A 25,331-nucleotide genomic window follows, 5' to 3' on the forward strand; every position below is an offset into this window, starting at 1 on the left:
GAGAAAACAGTCACAGAGTCAGGAGAGAGATACTTATTCCAGTGCAGTCTTCAGAGACATATAAATGAGCTACTCCCGGTCTTCATGGAATTTATAATCTACTGCAACTACCTTAAATATTTTCGTATCCCTCCAAAGTCCACACTGTAGACTGAGTATAAGGTCTAGGGTAGTATAGTAAGCAACCGATAAATTACGAGGGTTTGACCTAATTCTTGGTCTATAGAACCCAAGTGTCTGTATACAACAAGTTTAAAATTAAAATAATCTTTATTAGATTTCACTGAGTGAAAGAATGTAAGCAAATATATAAATGGGAGTATATAAACATGGTTTGGATATTAAATTTTTTTCTCAGAGAAAATATGCTTATTTAGGCACCCTTGATATATATACAGACAGAATATATGTGTATACATATATTTTTTTCTTCCAGCTGTTCTTACCAAATTTCTGAGACTCTGCGGGCTGATTCATATATATTAAAGAGAAATTTAAAACTCACCCAGTTTCTATGTGCAAGAGGGAAAATGGATATGCTTTTGAGCTTTCTTGTTGTTTCAACTGCTGTTCTCTTGTTTTCTAAAGATTTTTTTTTTTTTTAGTTTATTTATTTGGGGGGATGGGAGGGACAGAGAGAGGAGGGGAGAGATTCTTTCTGCAGTGCCAGCACAGAGCCTGACACAGGGCTCAATCCCACAAACTGAGATCATGACCTGAACCAAAATCAAGAGTCAGATGCTTAACAAACTGAGCCGCCTGGGCATTCCTTTGTTTTCTTCTGGATCTATCACTCTGCAATTATCTCTTATTGTTCTTATTTGTTTAAAAATGGTTCTAGAGAGGTAGTAGGGAATAGAAATAGTGGAATGTTACATGACCCTTCATTATGAGAATATTGTCCTGGAAGTACAGTGTGTGACATGGAGTTAAGGATGGTGTAAATGAGCTGTTACTGTCAGTAGGCGTTTTATTCACTCAGATTGCCATTGCCCTAGCAGTGAGTAACTTCTGACCTCTAATCTACATGTTGTCCTCAGGAGCTGATTATCTCTTGGCGGCTTTATTAAATTAACTGATTTTGTATGTAAAGTCATTCAGCCAGAAAAAAACCCACAGCCAGAATGGCACACTGTCTCTATTATTTGCTAGATGGCACAGCCTTTTTTGTTATTACTTCTTCTCTGTGGGAGACATATTAGCTTAACAACCCATTTTCCTAACTAAAACACTTCCTTGACTTACCCCGTGCTGTCCTTAGTGCACTGTACAGTTTCTCAGAGGTAACTTTAGTGATTGAGACGATGTCTCTGAATAATCACGACTCACTTTTTCCCACAGAAAGTGCCAGTTCTAATGATGCATTCCTCCAACAGCAGTGCACCTAGGCCTGTTTTGCACTTGGCTACCACAGCTGGGAGGGGACAGAGATGAGCCACACAGAATTCTTACCCTGAGACATTTAATATTAGAGGGACAAAGTGGTGCTTTGAGGAGCTGTTTTTCGGAATGGCAACAGTCATAAGAGGGGCATCTACATAGGGGCGCCTGGGTGGCTCAGTAGGTTGAGCATCCTGCTTTGTCTCAGGTCATGCTTTCATGGTTTGTGAGTTCAAGCCCCACGTCAGGTGGATAGTGCAGAGCCTGCTTGGGATTCTCTCTCTCTCTCTCTCTCTCTCTCTCTCTCTCTCTCTGTCACTCCCTCTCACTCTGCCCGCCCCCATGCTCTTGCTCTCATGTGCTCTCAAAATAAAAAAAATAAAAATTTAAAAAAATTTAAAAAGAGGGCATCCAGAATGCCTTGGTGACTCTGAGAAAGAATTGTGTTTTTTTCAATCTGGGCAAATCAGAAAGGCTCAACAGAAGAAGAGAATTAAGCCTTAAAAGACAAAGACAAATAGGACTTAAATATATGGGGAAACATTCCCTTCTACTGAAAGAGTTTTCATAAAGTTTACTAAACACAAGTGGCATTTTCCCTTGTCTGCTAGCCTGTCTTTCCCTTTTCACGTGACCTTAATAGTAGAGTAAAAGGTAAATTTGGGGTTAAGGCCAGGGCAAAATATGAGAGTATAATTTCCTTTTGTGATTCTGCCACTAGATTTGTTTTGGTTCTGTATCCAGCACTAGTAGTCATAATTTCCCTTAAGGAGGAAAAGAAGTTCCCTCCTGCATTTGCCTTGTGAAGGGCTAGTTTGTGCCTGAGCTGCTCCCTCTGTCACCAGTAATCCGGGGCAGTGGAGCATTAGACTCAAGCTTCCCTCACAGCTTCTGTCGTTCTCTTTCTGCTTCACGGTACCTGGTTGCACGTGCCAGGCAGCAGCTGCTGAAACATCCTGTTGTCATTTCCCCTCATCTGCCTAATTCAGAACTCTCTTTCAGTAAAATCCAAGCACTGCTGGTGCACTGGCTGCAGTCTCGCTGTTAGCCATTCTGTCCTGCTACTTAATGCCAATATTAGGAAACATCCTAAAATGAGAGAATAGAAGCGTTGCGTGAAGGCATCATTATTCTGTAGTACAAAAACGACTCCTCTGCATTCTGACAGCATCATTTTTCAGTCACATCATGTTGATCTATGTGCCCTGAACAGATATATATCATTCCTTCCCCCTTTCTCTTCAGACCGAGCTAATAGATCTGTCTACGGTAGATGTGATCCTCATCTCTAACTACCACTGCATGATGGCACTGCCCTACATCACTGAGCACACTGGTTTCACAGGCACAGTGTATGCCACAGAGCCCACCGTCCAGATCGGCAGGTGAGAGTATATATTCTTCTCCTAGCAGAAAGTGGCTGAAGAACTCCTTCCTTCTGTGGTGACTGTTTAATAGAATGTTGTGCCAAGAGTGATTGGTGTTTTCCTTCTGAGCAGCTAACCCATAAGGAGAATTGGCGTGAATAGACCACTCTCCAAATAAAACAAGCGTTCACTGGAATTGCCTCAAGATTAATGCAGCAAGTAGTCTCAGTCCTTTGTTTGTTTGTTTTTTGAAACATAGACTGGAGAAAGGTGTTCACAGAGACAGATGATCCTAATTAGGGGAGGTAACATTGAGTAAGATGCCACAAAGATGCAATGCAAAGAGCTTTAGGAGAAAGCATAGCCAATTTAAGAAAGAAGAAATCGTATTACTTTGCTTTCAGATTTTCCCCCTTTGTGATTTAGCGCAGACTATAAATGGAGACAGCTTGTAGAAAACAGAGTAAGTAATTAGATGGTTAGTTTGACTGTACTTGTGACAAAGTGAAACTCAGAGCTCTAGGGAATAGAAGGAGCCTTCCTTTGTCTTTGAGAATGCTCTGCCATCTCTTTCTCTGCCCCTCTTGGTTGCTGCAAGTACCCACAGCATCATTTAGTAAGAGAAAAATCACATGAAGAAAATTACCTACCCCAGAAAAAAGAATTACGTTGAAGCAGACTAACAAGTATGGTATAATGTGAAACTAGCAAGACTCAAAATACGGGATCAAGGTGTCAATACAGACTCTTAGCTTTGGGTTCCAGTGTCTTGCAAAAGTACAACAAGATGGAATTACCAGAAAGAAACCAAATGTGTCTTTGTTTCTGTGTCCATTCACGCTAAAGAACATGTCATGTGTACAGGAAAAGCCAGGGGATCTGAGGAAGGGACATTATAGGAAAAGCAAACACATGGTGATGGATCACTGATAACGAGAGGATAAGCTGAAGCCCTCAGACTCTACTCTGAAAAGGTTAAAGCATGAGGAAGGACATGTTAGACTGCTCCAGGAACTCCAGCCAGAATGATAATGTGCCTGGGTCCCAGATCTTCGAATGCGCTAGAACTAATGCTCCTCCTTCAAGATGAAAGGAGATGGGATGAGGAATAAATAAATTGATGGAAATGAAATGAAGTTGTTCAACGTTCAAGTGCTAGTAAATCTACGGCCTGCCGTATCTCTGCATTGATTCGGGGAGGATTTAAGTCAATATGAGTCCTCTCTACTGGGTTCTGAAGGGGAATTCAGGATGTTGAAAATCTGTGTCTCGCTTTTTGGTCATACTCCAGCCATCCAGGATTCTCATAGGCCTCAGCCATGCATTTCTCAGAGCACATTACATCATCAATCCACTCAAGTGAAGTGTTTCTTGGGTTCCTCTCAGTTGTGATTTTGTGGTATTCCATCTTGTGATCTGCTCACAGAGCCTGGCCTTTTGCAAGTCTCGACTTAGACTTTTAGGATGAATCCTTAGAGTATTCTTCCACATGGAATTTTGTAAATTCCCAAAATGCATGTCAAGAAAACGTGCTTTTCCACTATAAAATGTCCATTTAATATTGTCATTAAAAAGGCAATCTTACCCCACCCCTGCTGCCACCAAAATCAGTTACTTCACAGTCATTTTAATTTTTCCTCCTTTCATATTTTTAATTCATAAGGGCAGAGATCTTAAGAGTGAGAGTTAAACCACGGGCTTGTGTATTTCAGTGTCCAAAGATAAGATACGTGCCAGGCTTGTTTTAAAGGTGAATTAAATCATTTATGTTCGAAACATTTTACATGGAAATTGAACGAGATGGTTGGGTTTCTGTTCAGGTTTATGTGAAAAGGTTTATGTCCAAGTTTATATGCAACAGAGAGAAACATGATTGGGGAGGGGGAAGGCAGACAAGCCCACTTGTCTTGGCTACCATGTTAAGAGTGTGGTGTTTTTCTCATTCTTTTATGAGTATTCATCACTTTTTTCTTTAAACTCAGGCTTCTAATGGAAGAGCTGGTGAATTTCATTGAAAGAGTGCCCAAAGCCCAATCTGCCTCCTTGTGGAAGAACAAGGATATTCAGCGGTGAGCCGTAGGCCTGTCTGTTCCCCTTGGCAGGCTTTTGTGAAACAGTGCCATTTGTTTCCTTGTGTTATGCTTTACCGTTTACCCTATTAGACCTGGAGATTCTCCCTGTCTTATGGAAAGACTGTATTTGACACAAACAATATATTATGAGAGGCAACTGCACCATATCCAAGGTACTGTGCTGGGTGCGAAAACTTTTTTTAAATTAGTATAGCAGTTGGCGCTGTCTTTGCGGTGTTCAGGGGTTGATGGGAAATCAGACCATTGACAGGTAAATTACAGCTTTGGATGGCATGTATTGTAAGAGGTGCTTGTCACAGTGCTATACACAGTCAGAAAATGAAGACCTCTCTGTGTAAGGACCTGACGAGGACATTCGTTAGGAGATGGCAGTTAAGGTGGGTCTTGGAGGAAGAAAAGGACTTTTCTTGATAGAAAAGGTCAGGAAGTGCATCCAGGCACAACATGACAGGATATAGTATATTCGGGGAACAGTGAGAAGTGCAGCGTGGATGCATGTGGGAAAGCAGAGAGATGAGAGATGAAACTATAGAGGTGCATTGGAAGAAGATAATGAAGAATCTGATGTGTGGACTTTGAGTTCTGTATTATGGAGAGTGGAAAGTCCCTCTCTGGAGGTTTTTAAGGAGGAAAATGTTGCAATCACATATTTGGGGGAAAGTGACTCTGGAAGCAGCATGGAGGATGGGTTGGGGTGCAGAGACCGGGGCAAAAGACCAGGGGTAGGACTTTTAGAAATCCAGGGGAGAGAACAAAAGCCTGAACTGAGGCAGTAGAAGAGAGCATGAAGAAATTTCTAAGACAAAATGGAGAATTGGTAAGAATTGTGAAAGAGGCTGTGAAGTCATCCTTAGGAAGATCAGAGGAGAGCTGAGTGGGAATTTCCCCACACCTGGGCTTGCCATTTGGTATCAGATGCTACAGAAATATCGTCATATAAGATGGAGGTAAGACCCTTGGTTATGGAAATCCCAGGGAGGTTAGTTTCACTAGAGAGCTAGGATCAAAAACCAGCTCATAAGAGGTGACGTAAGTAAAAATATAATAGTAGAGGCAAAGAGGCAGCTTGATTCTACTTCCATGCTCTCATGTTACATTGCCAGCAGAGGACACTGTCCAGTCTGAACATATTACGGTTTCTCTGACCCTCCCCTCCAGGCACCACAGTGGTCCCAGCCTTCCAGGCCTAGCATCCAGAGTCTGGAGTAAAAACTCATCATTGGCTTTTTAGGTAGTGGGTGTTCCTTGTGTGCCTGCCCCAAGTCCCTCTTTTCCAGCCACCGTGCTACTGAGTTCTTTTGCCTGCTAAGTCAGTGATTTCTGTGCTCTCTACGTATCTAAACTTTAGAATGTCATAGTTTTTGTGACTATTCCTTCTACAATAATATGTATGTGTGGCTGAGAGAATATGCTTTGTTTTTATACTGTAACTGCTTCAGAGTTTGAGCATATGAGTCTCCTCTGTGTATGTGTTATTTGTTTTGTTTAACTTACATAGCACTTGCTGTGTGCCAGACACTTGTTTTACTTAATTCACTTAAAGTCTCAACGTTTCCCTTAATTTACTTATTCTTTAACGTTATCATTTTGCAGAAGAGAAAACAGGCACAGAGAGGTTAAATAACTTGCTCAAGGTCAGCCAACTAGTGACTGGTAGGATTTAAATTGGAACCTGGGTGGTAGGGCTAGCTTGGTTCCAGAGTTTGTGCTTGTAATACATTATGCTGGGCTGCCTCAAGAGCTACACACCTCGAGTGCATGTGAGCCCCCTCAGGTGAGGAGAGGAGGGAGTATGTGTAACTGTGCTCATATTTCTCCTCTGTTTTATGGATCTTCTTTGGGTCTTGATTTCTGTGATTTAGGGATATGGTGTCTGCCTGTAAAGCTTTATGGTAGGAAATGTGTTTTGGACACACACGTGTGTCTGAGTCCTCTGTGTGTGCACCCACCTGCCTAGGACAAGGTCCCTTCCCCTTCTCATTTTGCATTCTTTTCTCAGCTGCCTTTCTTCCTGCCCATTGCTATCTCTCTTTCCCCTTTTCTTTCTCCTGTGTGCCCACTGGAGCACATAAGACCTAGCTGTCTGCATTTCCCACCTGAGAAATTTTAGGAATTTGTTTTCTTTCCCCATGGAACATGTACACATTGGCTTCCCTTATTTCCTCCTTTTAAATTTATACCCCTTATAATATGCCACAAATAATTTTGGCACACCAGAAATGCTGTTCAAAGGTCACTGTTTCCTGGCTCTCAAATCCTGGGCCAAGTCTTGGGAAGTCCCATGTCCTTATTTTGCCTTTTCTTCTGTGACCTTGGGCAGAGTCCTTGGCAGTTTTCCTTTGCCTCCCATTCTTTGTAAAATACAACCAGGTAACTGACTTACAAAAGAAGTCTGTCGTTTATGAGGGAGAAGGGTGAAATGAACTTGAAGGAGCAGAGGGTGGGGAGGGCAAGTTTGCAGGATTAGATTGAAAGTTATTTCCTAAGATGCTTAGGAAATCTTCCTTTTAAAACAGGGTGCTCCTCCTCCTACACTGTTGGTGGGAATGTAAACTGGTACAGCCCCTCTGGAAAACAGTGTGGAGGTTCCTCAGGAAACTAACAATAGAACTCCCTTATGACCCAGCAATAGCACTGCTAGGAATTTACCCAAGGGATACAGAAATGCTGAGGCATAGGAGCACATGTACCCCAATGTTCATAGCAGCACTCTCCACAATAGCTAAAACATGGAAAGAGCCTAAGTGTCCATCAACAGATGAATGGATCAAGAAGATGTGGTTTATCTATACCATGGAATACTACATGGCAATGAGAAACAATGAAATCTGGCCATGTGTAGCAACATGGATGGACCTTGAGGGTGTTATGCTGAGCGAAATAAGTCAGGCAGAGAAGGACAAATATCATATGTTTGCACGTATAGGAGGATTAGGAGGAACTTGACGGAGGAACAAGCGGGAGAAGAAGGGCGGAAATGGTGGGGGAAAGGGAGAGAGGCAAACCATGAGAGACTCTTGAATGCTGACAAAAACTGAGGACTGATGGATGTGGGGGGGAGGGGGGGATGGGCATGGAGGAGGGCACTTTGGGGATGAGCACTGAGTGTTATGTAGAAACTAATTTGACAATAAACTATTTGTAAAAAAATAAATAAATAAATAAATAAATAAATAAAAAATAAAATGTCATTAACGGGAAAAAAAAATAAAAATAAAACAGGGTGCTCCTTGAAATAAAACCGCGAATTTGCTATCTTGCCACCTGGTGGCAAAAATCTGAAACTGTTGAAAGCTAATTTGGTAAGGGAGCAAGCACAATAACTTGCACTCATTTCATTATTTCCTATATCGTAACCATATTTCTGCTGCTGGTCAAGTATTTTGTTTTGGCTCCTGAGCATGAGATGAGCTATAGTTATTGATAGAGAAAGAGAAGAGTCTTACCGGTAAAAATGTGGTGAGGTGTTAGAGAAACAAACCAAGCAAGCCATGTCCTCTTTTTCTCCTGGATAAATTCCGCATAAATATTACAAGTGGTAGAGGAATTTGGAGAGCTCTTTTGTAATTGACATCAGATAAAAAAAAAAAAAAAGGTTCTTGTGAAATATTAACCTAGAATTTAACCTTGGGCCAGAATACTAAAAGTGCTTCATTTGAATAACATTTATGCTGAAGGATTGACATCACTTTAAAATTTCTCTCTGTCGCCAGCCGGTTTATATCTAGTGTCCCAAAGTACTGTGGCACACTAAATTGAGTGAGAAACACTGTTTTTCGCTGTCTGTTACATTGACATTTTCCCCAAGTGATATGGGCTGTGTCTTCTTATTTTTTCATTCCCCCCCTTTTTTCCCTTTAATTCCTGTACTCACCTTGTCAAGAGGGGACTTACGTAAGGGCCACAAACTCAGATGTCTCCGGAGATGGGGGAGGTCAATCGAGGAGTGAGATGGGCCACCAGTTAACTGTGGACTAGGGACCACACCCCTCTAAAGGGGCAGCTGACACATAGCTTCAGTAGATTATGGCCATATGGAAACGTGAGCCTATTGCTGCCAAATCTGGGTGGGGTTTTTTTTCTTCTTTTTTTAAGAGAAGCCCAAACTCTGGATGTTTTAAATGTGATTTTTTTTCATCTTTTTAAAATGTTGGCTCATGCATGAAAATAAAATCCTGTATGATCCAAGCAAAACACCTCTGAGTTGGATTTGAGACTCAGCCCCCAGTCTTTGACTTAAACTTCACACAGGCTGTCTCTAGGTTAAGTGCCTAGAATTGATGCATGTTAGTAGCTTAAGTTATTTAATAAGATCATGAACTAAAGAAAATAATAAATTAAAATCTCTCAGACTCACTGGTCAAAGGAATCTGACAAATTCTCTTAAATCATTTGAAGTTAGTTTGAGTTAGCGTTTGATTTAGTATTAGGATGTATACCAAAAGAAGCTATTACTCTTGCTTTTTGGCAGTTGTCTGACTCCCCTGCCTCAGTTGACACCACTCCTTGAGATTTATTTAGAAGTTAGACATCTTTCTTCCTCATTTTGATGCTGCAGTTTACTCTTCTTGAAAAAGAGATTTTGAAGGGTAGAAAAAGGAGACTGACTCCCTTTGCGAGATAATTTTTGAGTCTCTGACTTTCCCATGCCCACTTCAAGGTTTAGGTTTTTTAACAGGAAGATTTAGAACAGAATATTCCACTTAAGAAACTAAACCAGCAGGTAGGATTTTCCTGAATAAGCCTAGAAATCTACAGTTATAATTAAGGATAACTCATTACAAGATATTGTCATAACCTTCTTGCAAGCATCAAGGAATTATGCACTGATATATTCCTGGCAGACATGTTGTGGCAGTTTTCAGTAGTCAGAGCTCAAAAATGAAGGTTTATCCCTTAGAGAAGACATAAAAGAAGACATGGTTGAAGTTCCTTAGCTCTGAGGCTCCATGGGTGTTTATAGAGAAATTTATCAGGTGTAACTATATGTTCAGGAAAAATTAAAGCTATGTGCTTGCAGATCAAATAGACAGGTGTTTAAATTTCATAAATGCTTCTCAGTAGCTGTAGCAACTTATTTCTTCTAGGCTCTGTTTCCTCATTTATAAGACAAGAATAACATTAGTAGCCTTGCAGGATTGCTGTGAGGACTAAATGAGTAGCATGAGAGTCCTTCAAACAGTGCCAGGCACATAGTAGGTGCTCTGTAAACACCAGCATCCTTTTGCCCTTTAATGATACACTTGGCTCACGTAACCTCTTTTCGGTAATCAGCACACATCTGCCTTCCACAACCTAATTTATCTTTAGACACTACCTTTCCTAATGAAAGCAAGGTAGTGTAAGAAAAGGAAAACCATTTTTCTGATTCCACAGTTGCTTTCTGTTAGTTAGCACTGTCATCCAGATGCTGACACTCAGTCTCCTTTTTTATAAAACGAGAACTGAATTAAATTATCTCTAAGTTCACTGAGATTATAGCTTTTACAGATGTCCAAGGGAGAGGCTCCTTAAGCCAGTGTTCATAGAGTGGCAGTACTTTGATGGAGTCATCACTGCTTGTCCTTGAGCTTTGTAGTTCCAGAAACTTAATCATTTCATTTCACTCAGAGTTGATTAGCCTCTGAGGGACTGATTCCGGCTAACTAAACTCCCAGGATATTGACTGACAAACAAAATCCCATTTAATTACTTTATACTGAGACATCTGCCTGGCTCCAGAACTAAAATGGTTCATCTGTCTAGGACACTCTGGTCTGGTCGGCAAGTCCACTTAAGAGATCAAGTTATAGATAAGAGTTTTTTTGATGAGAATAGAATCAAAGCAAAGGTAGTTTAGGTACTCTAGAGAATTGTTTCTATTATGCTTTAATAGCCTAAGCAATTACCTTTCTCCTTTTTTAGAGATAAATGGATCTAAAAAAAAATCAGGGATTATATAGTTTCAGGTTAATATTAAGAAACGCCTAAGGCACCTGGGTGGCTCAGCTGGTTAAGCTTCAGACTCTTGATCTTGGCTCAGGTCATGGCCTCACAGTTCATGAATTCAAGCCTGACATCGGGCTCTGCACTGTCAGATTGGATTCTGCTTGGATTCATATTCTCTCTCTCTCTCTCTCTCTCTTTCTTTCTCTTTCTCTCTTTCTCTCTCTGCCCTCTACTGCTCACATGCTTTTTCTCTCTCAAAATAAATAAGAAGAAATATTGAGAAATGTTTGATTGTCAAACGCCACTTTGGTAAATTTCATGTAGATCATCACTCTGCTAAAACATCTTCACCCCACCCCATCCACATATATATTAAGCACACTTTCCTGTAATGAGAGGGAAAAGACTTTCCTGCTGCTTATGTTCTGTTTTCTGCTCTTATATTCATTTTGCAGATTCTTTCATTCATCACATACTTAGAAAAAACACAACCAGTCTTTTATCTCTAAGCTTTTATTTTATTTTTTTAAATATTTTTATTTATTTCTAGGAGAGAGAGAGAGACAGTGTGAGCAGGGGAGGGTCAGAGAGAGGGGGAGACACAGACTCTGAAACAGGTTCCAGGTTCTGAGCCGGCAGTCAGCACAGAGCCCGACACGGGGCTCGAACCCACGAACCGCGAGATCATGACCTAAGCGAAAGTCGGACGATTAACCGACTAAGCCACCGAGGTGCCCCTTGTGTTTTATCTCTAAGCTTTTAAGTGGTCCCTGTGGACTTAAAAGTCTTATTCTTTAACACAAACACATAGTCTTTGCTGCTTGTTGGATGCTGGTAGGATAAAAGAAGAGACAGCAGAGCTCTGGCATGATGTCAGGACACTGGGGGAAAGTTTATTAAGCACTAAAGTGTGATAAGAAAAAAACAAAACAATGAAATCTTTTAGAAAGTACTTATTAAACATTTAGACTCTGCGAACTTGACTTTGATAAATTAGAAAGCCAGAAAAAGTAGAACTAGTTCCCACTGGCCTTATCCAACTTTTCCTGAATCAGCCAATCATCTTAGTGGCTTCAAATGGCTCTATAAATCCTTCTCTGTAATTACAGTCTCGGGGCGCCTGGGTGGCTCAGTTGGTTAAGCATCCAACTTCAGCTCAGGTCATGATCTCACGGTTCGTGGGTTCAAGCCCCACATCGGGCTCTGTGCGGACAGCTAACTCAGAGCCTGGAGCCTGCTTCGAATTCTGTATCTCCCTCTCTCTCTGACCCTCCCCTGCTCACGCTGTCTCTCTCTCTCTCTCAGAAATAAATAAAACATTTAAAAATTTTTTAAAAATATACATATAATTACAGTCTCAAGTAAGCATAAACAGAACTTTAGGACAAGTTAGGTTAGAATGTTAGGAAATACAAGGAAGTAGTGACCAAGTGACTAAATATCTCAGAGGAGTAAGAAAAGGGTGTCAACAAAAGGAATTTGTGGCTATAAATATGGAATTCAGACCACTTAGATGTTAACTGCCAAGTGCCTGGCATCATGATAAGTTGCAGGAAAATGCCCCAAAAAGTTTAAGACACGATCCTGTACCCAAGGAGCTTGTCAAGCAAAGATTATACAGTCAGTGGGCAGACTTAGGCTGGGCGTGGCAGATTTAAGTAGGGTTTCAATGAGGGAAGAAGTGATTCTAAGATAAAGGAAGGTATAACAGAGCAACGGTGGTGTGATTGAGAGGTGACTGGATTTGGTTCAAACCAGTCAGCTCATACCAGGAAGGAGAGAAAAGAACTGGAAATTAACATTGTACAAGAGATTGAAACTTTGGTCTTTTGAAAAAGTCACCAGTGTATTTGACTAATTAATTCCTAGTTTAAATCTTTTCTGTAGCTGATAGGAAATTCACCAAAATTATGAAAATTTCGTCACCAAACCTGTATGAAAAAGAAAACCTCTGGATTTTTCCCAATAGAGAAATAACAAATAATTAGTTTTAAATCTGAAAGTAGTATAGTCAGTAAAAGTTACCAGAATAAGATACCCAAAGAATTTAAGCATAATGGTGGGCAGGGATGGAAGTGGAGGGAAGCTAAAGTGATTGAATTTCATTACAAAGCTAAATTTCAAAGAGCCCTGATTATCCTATATATGATGATAACATACATTTAGACATATGTAATACATTTGCTGTAGTCCTCACAACAATTTTTGAAGAAAGTATTTTACCCTCAGTTTAGAAATATGGTAGAGGAGTGCCCTAGGTGCCTCAGTCAGTTAAGCATCCGACTTTGGCTCGGGTCATGATCTCTTGGTTTGTGAGTTCAAGCTCCGCATCAGAGGCTTGATAGCTTGGAGCCTGGAGCCTGCTTCAGAGTCTGTGTCTCCCTCTCTCTCTCTGCCCCTTCCTCTCTCTCTCTCTCTCTCATAAATAAACATTAACAAAATTTTTAAAAAAATAGAAATATGCTGGAAAGAAAAGGTTAAGTAAATTGCTCAGTGTTGCAACCAAAATAAGCAAAAATCAAAGTTAAATTGGATATGAAGAACACTTTTCTACAGAAGTTCTATATAATTAGTGTTTGTAAAAATGTCATTGAGAAGACCTCAGGAAAGCCCAGACTTAGTTAAGGTATTTAAACAGGAGTTCTGTGCTAGAATGTGACCTAGAAAACCATAATTTATGAGTAACACTGGGTTATCTGTTCTGGGTCTCCTGCAAGGGCTTCAGCTCTCTCCAACTCCACTGGGAAGGAGTCACTCACATGGGTGATGGCACGGTTCTGTTCCTCGGAGGTGATGGACGAAAGCCTCCTTCAGGCCCTTGTGTGTGGACCTCTCCACAGAGCATCTCACAGCAGTTTCATCAGAGTGAGCAAGAGGGCAAAAGAGAATATGGGCAAGATGGAAGTCACAGTTTTTAGTAAACTAATCTTAGAAGAAGTGACATCGCTTCACCTTTGTCATATTCTCTTCACTAGAAACAAACTACTAGGTCCAACCCACCTTCAGGGAAGGAGAACCACACAAAGGAGTGAATTACAGAAGGCAGGAATCCTTGGGAACCATCTTAAAAGCTGCCTGCCATAAAACCCTACACTGAGCAGGTCGGACTCGAGATCAGAGTCCTTGGTACCCGCATAGCCTTCCTCTTCTGGCTCACTGGATGGCTCCTCCCGGAAGCTTTCACCTCACACCCTCATAGGACTCTCCTCTAGCCAAACTTACTGGTGCACTTCAGACAGGACTTGTCAATAATTGACTCGCTGGTTGCTACCTTTCCTGGGGCAACAAGTGGACAGACATTTTATCTTGTGAGTGACTTTTGTGTTGGGCACTGCTGTGTCCTGAGGATACAAAAAATGCAAAAAGATACTGTGGTGTGAGTAATATGATATAATGGAATAAAAACATATACGTTATTGCTTTTATTGTTGTATTTAATAAGGCTGTTATCTCCCTTCCAACAGTGCTCTCCTAAACTGGTTATTAAAAATCATCATGAATGTTTCTTTATAAACAGATGCTCTCCTCAGTTTCTACAGAACATAAATTTATTATTTCTTTGCCATTTGTCCTTTCTATGCCAAAGATCCAAGTTGAAATATACCTAAATTTTTCACCAGCCTTTGTTTTGCTTAAGGAAATTGTTATTCTCTACTCTCTACTAATTTCTCTAGAAGTAGGTTCTGAACTATCGAAGACAAAAGTAGAAGATATTTCATATCTATGGCCTTCCCTTTTTCCCTTACCAAGGGCTCAGCATTTGCAGGATTATTCTGCAGTTTAAATAAATGATTGTTTAATCTCCAGCAAAGAATGAAGGAAACATTAGCCAAATGCTTCATTTTGAGAAAGACTGTTCCATATTTTAATCTGGTTAATTTGTGTAGGACATTGTCCTAGACGGGAAGGGGAGAGTATGCTGGGAAGAGCTATCAAGGAAACAAAGTAAAGCCAGAAAGTTGTTTTGGGTAATGGCAGTACTGGTTGTTAAGGAAGGAAGGAGGGGCACAGTAAGGAAAGCAGGTCTAATCTAGCCTCAAGTATGACTTTCTGCTCCAACTCTAACAGAAGTGACTCTGTTGCAGCACCTTGGCAAAGCTGACGGCAGTGTAAGTACAAATTCAGCTAGGTTGAAAGATGTGGTTGGGCTGCAAGTGTTATTTTTCATCCTCCTCACCCTCTTAAGCCACTCCCATAATAGCCTTCCAGCTCTGGCATAAAGCTTAGAAACCCTTCTGTTCCTACCCAGCCCAGAATAAGAAGTCTTTATTTTTATGAAGGTCAGCCCTATGGGGCCCAAGCCTTGAGGCTCCCAATCCTGAGGAATTTAAAGGAGGATCTAAAGCAGGAGAGTAGCTTGGGTTCATCCTTGAGACCCTATAGAGCAGTGCCTGGGCCACTCAAGTTCAGAGACATTGCTGTTCATTGAAGCAAATCACCCTGGGCTGAAGTTTACTCTGATATCGTTGGAAAATGCATTTGCTCCTGGAGCTGTGTTGGCTGTGTATTAGTAGGGAAGGCGTAGGAGGAGAGGTGGTTAGAGACCATCTTTATTCAGCATCTGTTCTCTGCCAGACACTCATGTGCATTATACCATTTACCTCTCACAGAACAACTCTAAATTCTTTTAGAGGTGCTGCTCTCCCAGTTTCACAAATGAGGAAACTGAGGTTCAGAGGTGAAGAAGTAATTTGGCATTTATATCCAGATAAGCCTGTAAATCCCATTTCTTCCATCATGTGCCTCTGAGAGAAACCTCTCCTTCTTCCCAGTGTTTGGCAGAGAGTCGACACGGGTGTGAAAGAAGAGAATCAGTAGCAGCAGCCCCGACCAGTAGCTGCATCCAGAGGGCTCTTCTGTACCACTTCCCTGTCTCCGATACACACTTAGGCCATGTTCCCAAAGAGCACATAGGATGTACACCTGGCCTTGACCATTGTCACAAGACCTGAGAAAGAGAAGCTCTCTAGATTTTAAAGGACTAAGTGTTGTCCATATAAAATATGAAGAAGAGACAGCGAGATAGGTTACAGGCTAAAGGGAGCCTGGTACGGAGAGAGTTGTTTATAAGCTCAGTGTGTAGAACAAAGGCTGAGGCAGGACCCAGATGAAGAAAAGCCTTATGAAGCCATGCTAAGAGCCATGGATTTTATCCTGAATGTAATGGAAAGCATTAAAGTGAAAGAGGGGAGAGGGTGTATGTGTGTGTGTGTGTGTGTGTGTGTGTGTGTGTGTGTGTGTGTACACATGTGCACGTAGATTTGCATTTTCAATACATCCTTTAGACCCTTTGGTGAGGGAAGGCAAGTCTGCAGGCAGGAATGACTCATGGTTTTTGACATCTCTTTATTGCCTTGTACTGTTATAAAAATATTTTAGACTTAAACTCCTTATGAGCAGAACCCTTTATGTTGTACCCATTCTAGCTCTTACAGGACTTCAGTGCTATGGCCATTGTGAGGGCTAAATATTTATTGAATATATATTGCAAAACCTAAAGTAATCCAGTGTACATAGCACAGATAAGTGAAATAAAATCTTCCATGTGTCTGTTTATGCAGAAGGTAAAGAGAAGGATTATTAATTAATTTGCTGGAGAAACAAAGGTAAAGAGAAATGGGACAGCGTGATCTATGTGTTAGGTTATCTAGACCTCTGTTCAGTGTTTACATTATTATGACTGTATAAATGCAACTCCCTGGCCTTATTACATTGCTAGGATTATTTTCCTTTCTTGTACAAGGATTATTTTCCTTTCTTTGTTTTCGCTTAGGTTAATAATGATCTTGTCTGCTTAGTTTCCTATACACTTCTTACTAATTTATCTCCAACCTCTCTCTTTGTACAAGTCTCTCCTCAGTATGTTCAAATTCCACGTGTTGTAACAGTTTTATAAAACTTCTTGGAAATTCTCTGCTAAGACCTTCTCTTTCCCCCGTCTGATCTCAGCTGCTCTTGGGCCTGCAGCATGGCTCTCTGTGTAGGATTTTTTCACATTATCCTAAAGAGATCCACACCTCTTTCATCTGTCGCAACCTCTGTTTTCTGGGTCTTTTTCTTGTTCATACCTTCATTTTGGCAGGCACATTCCCTGATAACTTCATAAGAGTGCATGGGAGGCAAACTTTCTGAGACCCTACACATCTAAAACACCTTTGTTGTGCCCTCACCTTCCAATGACTAGAAATCCAGATTTGATATAATTTTCTCTAGCTTCCAGAAGTACTGTTGAAAAGTCCAGTACTATTCCAAATCTAAATCTTTGGTATGTATCCCTCATATTCCTCTGTGAAAACTCAGAATCTCCTCCTTGTTCCTTAAACTCACAATGATGTAAAAATAATAATAATTATTATTATTTTGTGATACGTCTTTACTAAGGGACAGTTTTTACTCATGGGCTGAGTACTTAGTGGGTCCTTTCTTGAACCAAGGTTGCAAATGTGGCCAAGCCCCTGTTTTGTGGGCCAAACATGGCCTGCCACAGTTTTTATAAATTCTGTTGGCATACAGCCACACTTACACATTTACGTATTTTCTGTGGCATTACATAGCTAGGTTGAATGATGTGACAGTCTGTGGTCTACAGAGCTTAAAATATCAGTGTTTTGTTGTTTTCTTTATATATATATATATATATAAAGCATGTTTGCTAACCCCCAGTCTAAAAAATTAAGAACTTCAATTTTGGCCAGAAAAAAAATTTGTTTATTTTTAAAATTTTCTCCCTCATGTTTTATGTTCTCTCTTTCTGGAATTCTTAACACTTTGATGTTGAACTTCTTGGACAGGAACTCAGATTTTTTTTCTGTCCTCTTTTCAATCCCTTTGTTTTTGTTTGCTCTTTTGTCTGAGAAATTCTCTTTACCTCCCAACCTATCCATGAGTTTTTCGTTTGTGCTATTATAATTTCTTATTTGGGCATAATTTTTTTCTATTTTTTAAATGAACTTTTTATTGTAACATGCAGATAAAAAACAAAAAAAATAACATAGTTAATAAATTTCTATAAAGCAACCATCCTTAAAACTGCTACACAGGTCTAAAATAGATTTCCAGTAACTCAGAAGCCCCACTTGTGCCCCAATCTAATTATAATCCACTCTGACACATATGTCATGGATTTTGACGCACTGCAATGTTGTCTTTTTGCAGCTCAGATTATCCTATCTTTGGACGGTGAACCTCTTCATGCTGTCCATTGTGACCTTTGTACCCTTTGTTTCCTTGCCATCTAATTTAACACTCCTCTTGTTTATTCCCTGTCCTGAATCTGGAGTCCCCCATTTCTCTAAAAAACTCTGTATTCTTTAGTTGAAACTGGAATTTTAAGCTCCCATTCTGGTTGCTAATAATACTTCTGATTGGTTGTTGTTTCTAGGCTGTCATTCAAAGGAAGGAGCAGATGTATTTTCCTTCCCTTTTATTCATGCTTTTATTATACTTATGTTATCAGAACATATAGTCCTCACATACTGCCTTCTCTCCCTTTGAACCTTCGTTTGGTCTTCTTACTAAACTGTACATAACCGCTCAGCTAATACATTAGAGTTTGTATAATCATTTTGGTTATCAGAAACTCATTCTTCAGAGCTATCTCAGGATGGGATCATAGGAACAATATTCCTGAGTTCTCACAGGTTAATAATTGTTTGTCTGTGCTCGGTGACCTTGAAAGTCAGTTTTGCTAGTTGTATAATCTTTGGCTTGTATTTTCTTTCTTTGAATGTCTTAAATATTTTACTGTTATCTTTGAGTAAAGCAGTATTGCTGTTGAAACTCTGGTATATTTTTTTCTTTGTAAGTCACTTGTTTTTTGCCTAGCTGCCCCAAAGTTTGTTTTATTTATAGTGTAAATATTTTCCCAGAATATATCTTGTGTTAGTTCTTCTGGGTCAGTATTTTCAGGTATGTGTGGGGTTCTTTCAATGTGTAGTTTGAAGCCTCTTTTTATTTTAGCAATTAGAATTTTTAGTATTTATAGGCCTGTTCCCTGGCTTGGATTTGGATTTCTGTTAGGGACTCCTCTGTTCTGTATGTTGCATCTTCCTTGCCTGATTTTTACTTTATGTGGTTCTTTTGTGTCCTATATAATTTTTTTTATATTTTAACTTATTTTGAAATTTTGAAATGTTTTGTTGAGGTGATTTCATTGTCTCTCTGCTATTATTTTTTATGCCCAAGCTTTTTTATTCTCACTACTCCTCTTTTTTAAAAAGTCATTTCTCATTTCTTAGCTATACTATCTTGTTTCTTTCTCTAAGGATAGTATTTTTTAAAGTTTTATTCTACCAGCATAATTTATTTCCTGTTCTCCTTCTTTCATTTATTGCAGGCTTTATCATTTTATTTTTTTTTAATTTTTTTTAATGTTTTATTTATTTCTGAGAGAGAGAGAGAGAGAGAGACAGCATAAGCAGAGGAGGGTCAGAGAGAGGAGATACAGAATCGGAAACAGGCTCCAGGTTCTGAGCTAGTTGTCAGCACAGCCCGACGCAGGGCTCAAACCCACGAACCATGAGATCATGACCTGAGCCGACGTCAGACACTTAACTGACTAAGCCACCCAGGCGCTTGGCCTTTATCATTTTAGAGACTTTCCTCAAATGTATCCTTGGTTCTTGGCTCGTGTCAAAGAGTTGGACAGTAAAAAACTGATTAGAAAATCTGTGTACTGTGAGTTAAGTCTTACTGAATTATAGACTGTATTCCACTGTAACTTGGTGGGCCTTTTTTATCATGAAACTCCCAGTGGCAGTGTCTTTTAGTTGATTGTTTTCTTTGGTGCTGGTCAAATTTTTCAGAGAAGTTTCTTCTCTGACCCCCCTGGAGGATATAAGTCTGACTAATAGTGTTCTGGAAGCCATATGAGGAGAAAAACATTGTTACTCTTGGTATATAAACTTTTGCTTCATAAAGCTGCTTCTAGGTGCTTGGGTGGCTCAGTTGGTTGAGTGTCTGACTTCAGCTCAGGCCATGATCTCACAGTTTATGAGTTTGAGCCCTGTATCAGCCTCTGTGCTGACATCGTGGAGCCTGCTTTGGATTCTGTGTGTGTGTGTGTGTGTGTGTGTGTGTGTGTGTGTGTGTGTGTCTCTGCCCCTGCCCTGCTCGCACTCTCTGTCTCTCAAAAATAAACATTTAAAAATATAAAAAACAAAAATACAAAGCTGCTTCTAGTTGTTGATGGTTTTCCCTAGACCAGACCCTCATTTTTACTCTCTCCAGAGAATAACAAAATGCCTGGGAGAAGAAGAGCCAGTGCTGAGCTATATGGAATAGATTAGAAGAACTGAAAAGTTCTATTTCTTATCATTTTAAACAAATCCCATTGTTTTTAGGCTCACCTTCAGCCTCACTTCCAGGTGTACCTATTGTTTCAGATTGATGAGCTTTTTATGGGTTCTGCAGTATAAATTTTTTTTTAAAAAAATTTTTTATTGTTTATTTTTGAAACAGAGAGAGACAGAGCATGAGCAGGGGAGGGGCAGAGAGAGAGAGAGGGAGACACAGAATCTGAAACAGGCTCCAGGCTCTGAGTTGCCAGCACAGAACCCAATGTGGGGGGCTCGAACCCACAAACCACGAGATCATGACCTGAGCTGAAGTCAGACGCTTAACCGACTGAGCCACCCAGATGCTCCCCACAGTATAAATTATTTGAATTAAACTTTCCTGTGTCTGCTAAGTCAGTTATTTGTCTTTCTGCTTTCCACTTTCTAAAATGCTGTTGTTATGTCTCTTCTCTCATTCTTTTTGTCTTAAAGGTGTGTGTGTGTGTGTATGTGTGTGTGTGTAGCCCTGTACTATGTTCAGTGGTATTTCAGGACAGAACAGAACTAATGCACACTTTCAGTTCACCAAAAGATCCCTTGACCTATTTGTACAGAAAACCTCAGGGAAGTCCCTCTCAGGTCTATTACTGAGTCTATTGAGCAAACAATACAGTGTTTTTCTAATGACATATTTTTGTTTGCTTGTTTTAGGGGATACTCCTGATGCTAATCTGAAAGGTCACAAATTGTGTTTTATTTTCTTCCCTTATGCCAAGCTTCAGCTGTGTTTAGCTCAGTCCCTTTCTGTAGCTTTGCAGGCCCATGAGTAAAGTGTATTTCATTTATCATTCATGAACAGGGAGGAGCAGTTGAAATGTCCTATTGAAATGTTCTGTGTTAAGATATGATAAGCCCTAGAATGACCACTAAGGAAATAAAAAAAAAAAAAAAAACAGTGAAACATCATAAAGGAAATTAAAAGGCTGCATCAGTAGTAAAGTAGTAAAGCAGGAACAGGAAAAAAAAAAAAGACCTGAGGCACACAGGAAACAAAAGTTAAATTGGAGAACATAATCCAACTATATCAATAATAAATGTGAATGGATTAAGCCATCCAAATGGCAGAGATGATCAGACTAGATTTAAAAAAATATGCAGCTTTATGCTGGACAAACAGAATAGAGAACAGAAAAATAGAGAAAAGTTGGGGTTTTTTTTTAAATATTAACAAAACTGACAAAACTTAGGTAGACCAAGAAAAAAGAGGAAGACTCAAATTACTAGAATCAGAAATGAAAGGGAGTAGTACTACCGACCTTACAGAAATAAAAATGATTATAAAAGCATCCCATCAGCATGCCTGCATGGCTCAGTTGGTTAAGCCTCAGACTCTTGGTTTCCAGTCAGATCATGATCTCACAGTTCTTGAGTTCAAGCACCACATTGGGCTCTGTGCTGATGGTTCAGAGCCTGCTTGGGATTCTCTCTCTTAGCCCCTCCCCAACTCACTCTCTCTGTCTCTCTCTCAAAAAATAAACTTTATAACAAAAGAATCCTATAGGCAGTTACATGCCTGTAATTTAGAATAACTCAGATAAAGTGGACAAATTACTTGAAAGGAATCCGCAATAACATAGTTGGTGTTGTGATGCATTAACAGGCTGCTGCCTTCTCCGCTCAAGGACACAGTGGAAGTATCAACCTGGAGAAGATGCTATACAATGCAAGAGGTGAACTCTGCCCTTAGCAAAATCCAGCTGGTGGGATATTCTCAGAAAATTGTGAGTGTTAATATGATTTTAAGTGATGCATGAATGCTTTTGATTCATCCTTCTGCTGTTTGGGAGGATCTTCTCATTCCCTTTCTTCAGCCATTCAGTCACTGAGAGTCCTGTACTAGTACAAGGTGAAAAGACAGAGCAATTGTCATTATCCTCCATCCTCCAGGCTGATATTGGTATTCTTTCCTAACCCTCGCATTCTCCATCATTAGCCAGCATTCTACTGACCAGCATGTAATGAATCAGGAGAAAGACATCTCATCCTATACATTTGAAAACAGTGGGTACAACTTTATAGATTCTGGAGAAGTGAAGTAGGAATCCAAGAGCATAAAATGGATCAAGAAGCAATTTGTTGGCAGGTATAACTTTTGAGCCCTGACCTGATAGTAAGGGTTCCCATTTTTGTTAACTTGTGCCAAGAGCCACTCAGGGTAGAACAACCAAGAGATTAATGCCTAACCTAAAAAAAGAAAAAAACCCAAGTATTTGTCTCTTTGGTCTTGCTGGTAATCTGTTGCCTCCATCTTTTCATGAGTGAGGCTGAGTGTCTGGTACATGTGGATATGCTGAAACAGAGCGGGCAAAGGATTGCTTTCTGGGTCTATCATCTGGTTTCCATTGAGTTTTTTGCTTTATACTTTCTGTTTTACTTTAAAATTTCTCTATCTAAGTAGAGAAGGGTATTTCTCGGTCCGCCCACCAACCCCCAGCCAAAGACTTATCTGATATGACTGCACTGCTGTGAAAACTCATCACGCATTCTTACTGTGGTTCTTTTCTAGGAGCTTTTCGGTGCAGTTCAGGTGACTCCGCTAAGCTCAGGCTATGCCCTTGGAAGCTCCAACTGGATTATCCAGTCCCATTATGAGAAAGTGTCTTATGTCTCTGGATCCTCCTTACTTACCACACATCCCCAGGTAATTCTGATTCTCTTTTAACAATTCAGTGTTTTGGTTATTGAACCCAAATTCATAATGTATCCAGCGCATCATCAGTTGTTTTTAAATCTTCTTAATTTTGGTTTCTACATGTATCCTATTTTTAAAAAATATTTCTGTTGTTATATTGGTAAGAATGCTTAACATGAGAGACACCTGGATGGCTCGGTCGGTTAAGCATCCAACTTTGGCTCAGGTCATGATCTCACGGTTCGTGAGTTCGAGCCCCACATCAGGCTTGTGCTGACAGCCAGCTCAGAGCCTGGAGCCTGCTTCGGATTCTGTGTCTCCCTCTCTCTCTATCCCTCCCCCACTAGCACTCTATGTCTCTTTTTTTCTCTCTCTCTCTAAAGTAAATACACATTAAAAATTTTTTTTAAGAATTTATAACATGAGATTTACCCTCTAAATAATTTTTGTACTATACATTATTGTTGACTTTCGGTACAGTGTTGTACAGCAGATCTCTAGAGCTTACCTTGCTTAACTGAAACCTTATGTTCTGTAGATGCTCTTCCTGAAAGTTAGATTTCCCATGTCCCAGTGTTTAGGGTTGCAGGTTCCTCTGTAAGATCCTGCTGCCTTTGGATTCATCTCTAGGATTCTGAGATTTCCCACCACTTTCAGTAACCATAGCCTGATGTAGAACAGAAATGGTCACCCATTTTACTCAACAGATGTTAATTATTTCTCTACTTAGAGTCTACTACATATGTGTCAAGCACTCATCTAGGTGTTAGAGAGTCCATGATGACCCACAGGCAAAGTCCCAGCTCATGAGTCTGTTCAGAAAAGCAGGGAGAGCCATTGTGATTGCAGCATGCTGAGTCTGGTCAGAAGGGATGTCCATGCAATAAGCAGAGCCAGTATAGAGGGAAGCTAGTTGAAGATTCTAGGCTGTTCATTCATTAAGTCATATTTGGCAAGAAGCTAAGTACATAACCATTGTTATAAATGTATTGTTTGTTCCTCTTCAGGTATTTGTATTGAAGTTTTTGTTCATTACGTAAATCCTGATTCTTTCCATGTTTGTAAAGGAGGGGCAGAGAAGATCAGATAATTAGCTGATGGATGGATATATAGATAGATAACTGTTGTAGGTCTAAACAATAGGATGCTTCTGATCTGCCACTATGTATTGGGTTTTTTTTTTTTTAATACCTTCTTTTATAATCAAATTTCATCTCAAGGTCTAAAGGGGATAAGTTGCCTTTTTTCCCTATAGCTAGCAGAATTCTGGGCCTTTCCCGCTTATTGAAATCAAAAGCCCATCAAGGCCATCTTAATCTGCTTCATTGAATCAAAATACTTTATTGGCAGCTTCTATCATTTTTGATATATTCTTCCATAAAAGACAGAAAGATTATTTGGCTGCCAACCTTCCGATTTGTCCTACTTAGATCAAAACCTTTACTACTGATGTAATTTCCAGTAAATTATTCTACCAAGGTTCGTAAATTTAAAGGGAAAATAAGGTCTTGAAAGTAATGGGCAACATACCTAAGTAATTTTAATTTCTAGCTAGGACCAGTGTAGTACATAAAAAGGATAATGAATTCGATTTCCTTTTATCCAGATAATCATATTCTTTCTTTCTTTCTTTCTTTCTTTCTTTCTTTCTTTCTTTCTTTCTTTCTTTCTTTCTTTCTTTCTTTCCTTCCTTCCTTCCTTCCTTCCTTCCTTCCTTCCTTCCTTCCTTCCTTCGAGAGCATAAGCAGAGAAGAGGGGCAGAGAGAGAGAGAGAGAGACAACCCTGGGATCATGATCTGAGCCAAAACCAAGAGTCAGATACTCAACTGACTGAGCTACCCAGGCACCCCAATGATTATTCGATTCTGTATTGAATTAGCAAGGATAAGAAAAGTTTAGGTTTGAAAAAACTTAAAAGTCAGCTTTCAAGGTCAGCAAACCATGGCCCATGGACCAAATTTGACCTGCTACCTGTTTTGTCTTTTAATTTTTTTCTTTATTTATTTTTGATAGACAGAGTGTGAGCAGGGGAGGGGCAGAGAGAGAAGGAGACACAGAATCTGAAGCAGGCTCTAGGCTCTGACCAAGCATTCAGCACAGAGCCCGACATGGGGCTCAAACCCACGAACCGTGAGATCATGGACCTGAGCTGAAGTCGGACACTTAACCGACTGAGCCACCCAGGCACCCCATCTACCTGTTTTTGTAAAAAATGCCTTGTTGCATTACAACCACATCCATTGGGTTATGGATGGTTTATGGCTGCTTGCACATTCTAGCAGCAAAGTTCTGCTTTAAAGTTAGACTTTACAGGAAAGGCCAGCCGTTGGTCTACTTGAGTGGAACCTCCCTAGGTAGGAAGAATAGGCTGCTATAGTGATCTAATAGGCATAGCGAAGTGAGGCTTTGGATTAAGCCTGAAGTGGTAAGAATGGAGTGACAAAGAAAATGTTGGCAGGTCTTTAATTCAACAAATACGTATCGAATGCTTGCTGTCTTCAAGGAAGGAAAAATATAGGCCAGAGATTTCATACCAAGATGACACTGAGAATGGTAATGATGACACTTACCTAGTTGACAAGGAGAAGCTGGCAGA

General features: G+C 40.1%; 1 protein-coding gene across 2 annotated transcripts in view; it reads left to right on the forward strand.

Moving 5' to 3' along the window:
* INTS9 (integrator complex subunit 9) overlaps positions 1–25,331 on the forward strand; it is a 113,103-nt gene that overhangs the window by 49,184 nt on the left and 38,588 nt on the right. For both annotated transcript variants that reach the window (XM_039217182.1, XM_039217183.1), the window contains exons 5-8: positions 2,626–2,765; positions 4,730–4,816; positions 21,704–21,824; positions 22,610–22,744. In XM_039217182.1, coding sequence (XP_039073113.1) covers positions 2,626–2,765; positions 4,730–4,816; positions 21,704–21,824; positions 22,610–22,744 — 483 coding nt within the window. The remainder of the gene's footprint in view (positions 1–2,625; positions 2,766–4,729; positions 4,817–21,703; positions 21,825–22,609; positions 22,745–25,331) is intronic.

The sequence above is a fragment of the Hyaena hyaena genome, unplaced genomic scaffold (genome assembly GCF_003009895.1).
Source record: "Hyaena hyaena isolate Hyena2069 unplaced genomic scaffold, ASM300989v1 scaffold_678, whole genome shotgun sequence".
Classification (NCBI taxonomy): Eukaryota; Metazoa; Chordata; class Mammalia; order Carnivora; family Hyaenidae; genus Hyaena; species Hyaena hyaena.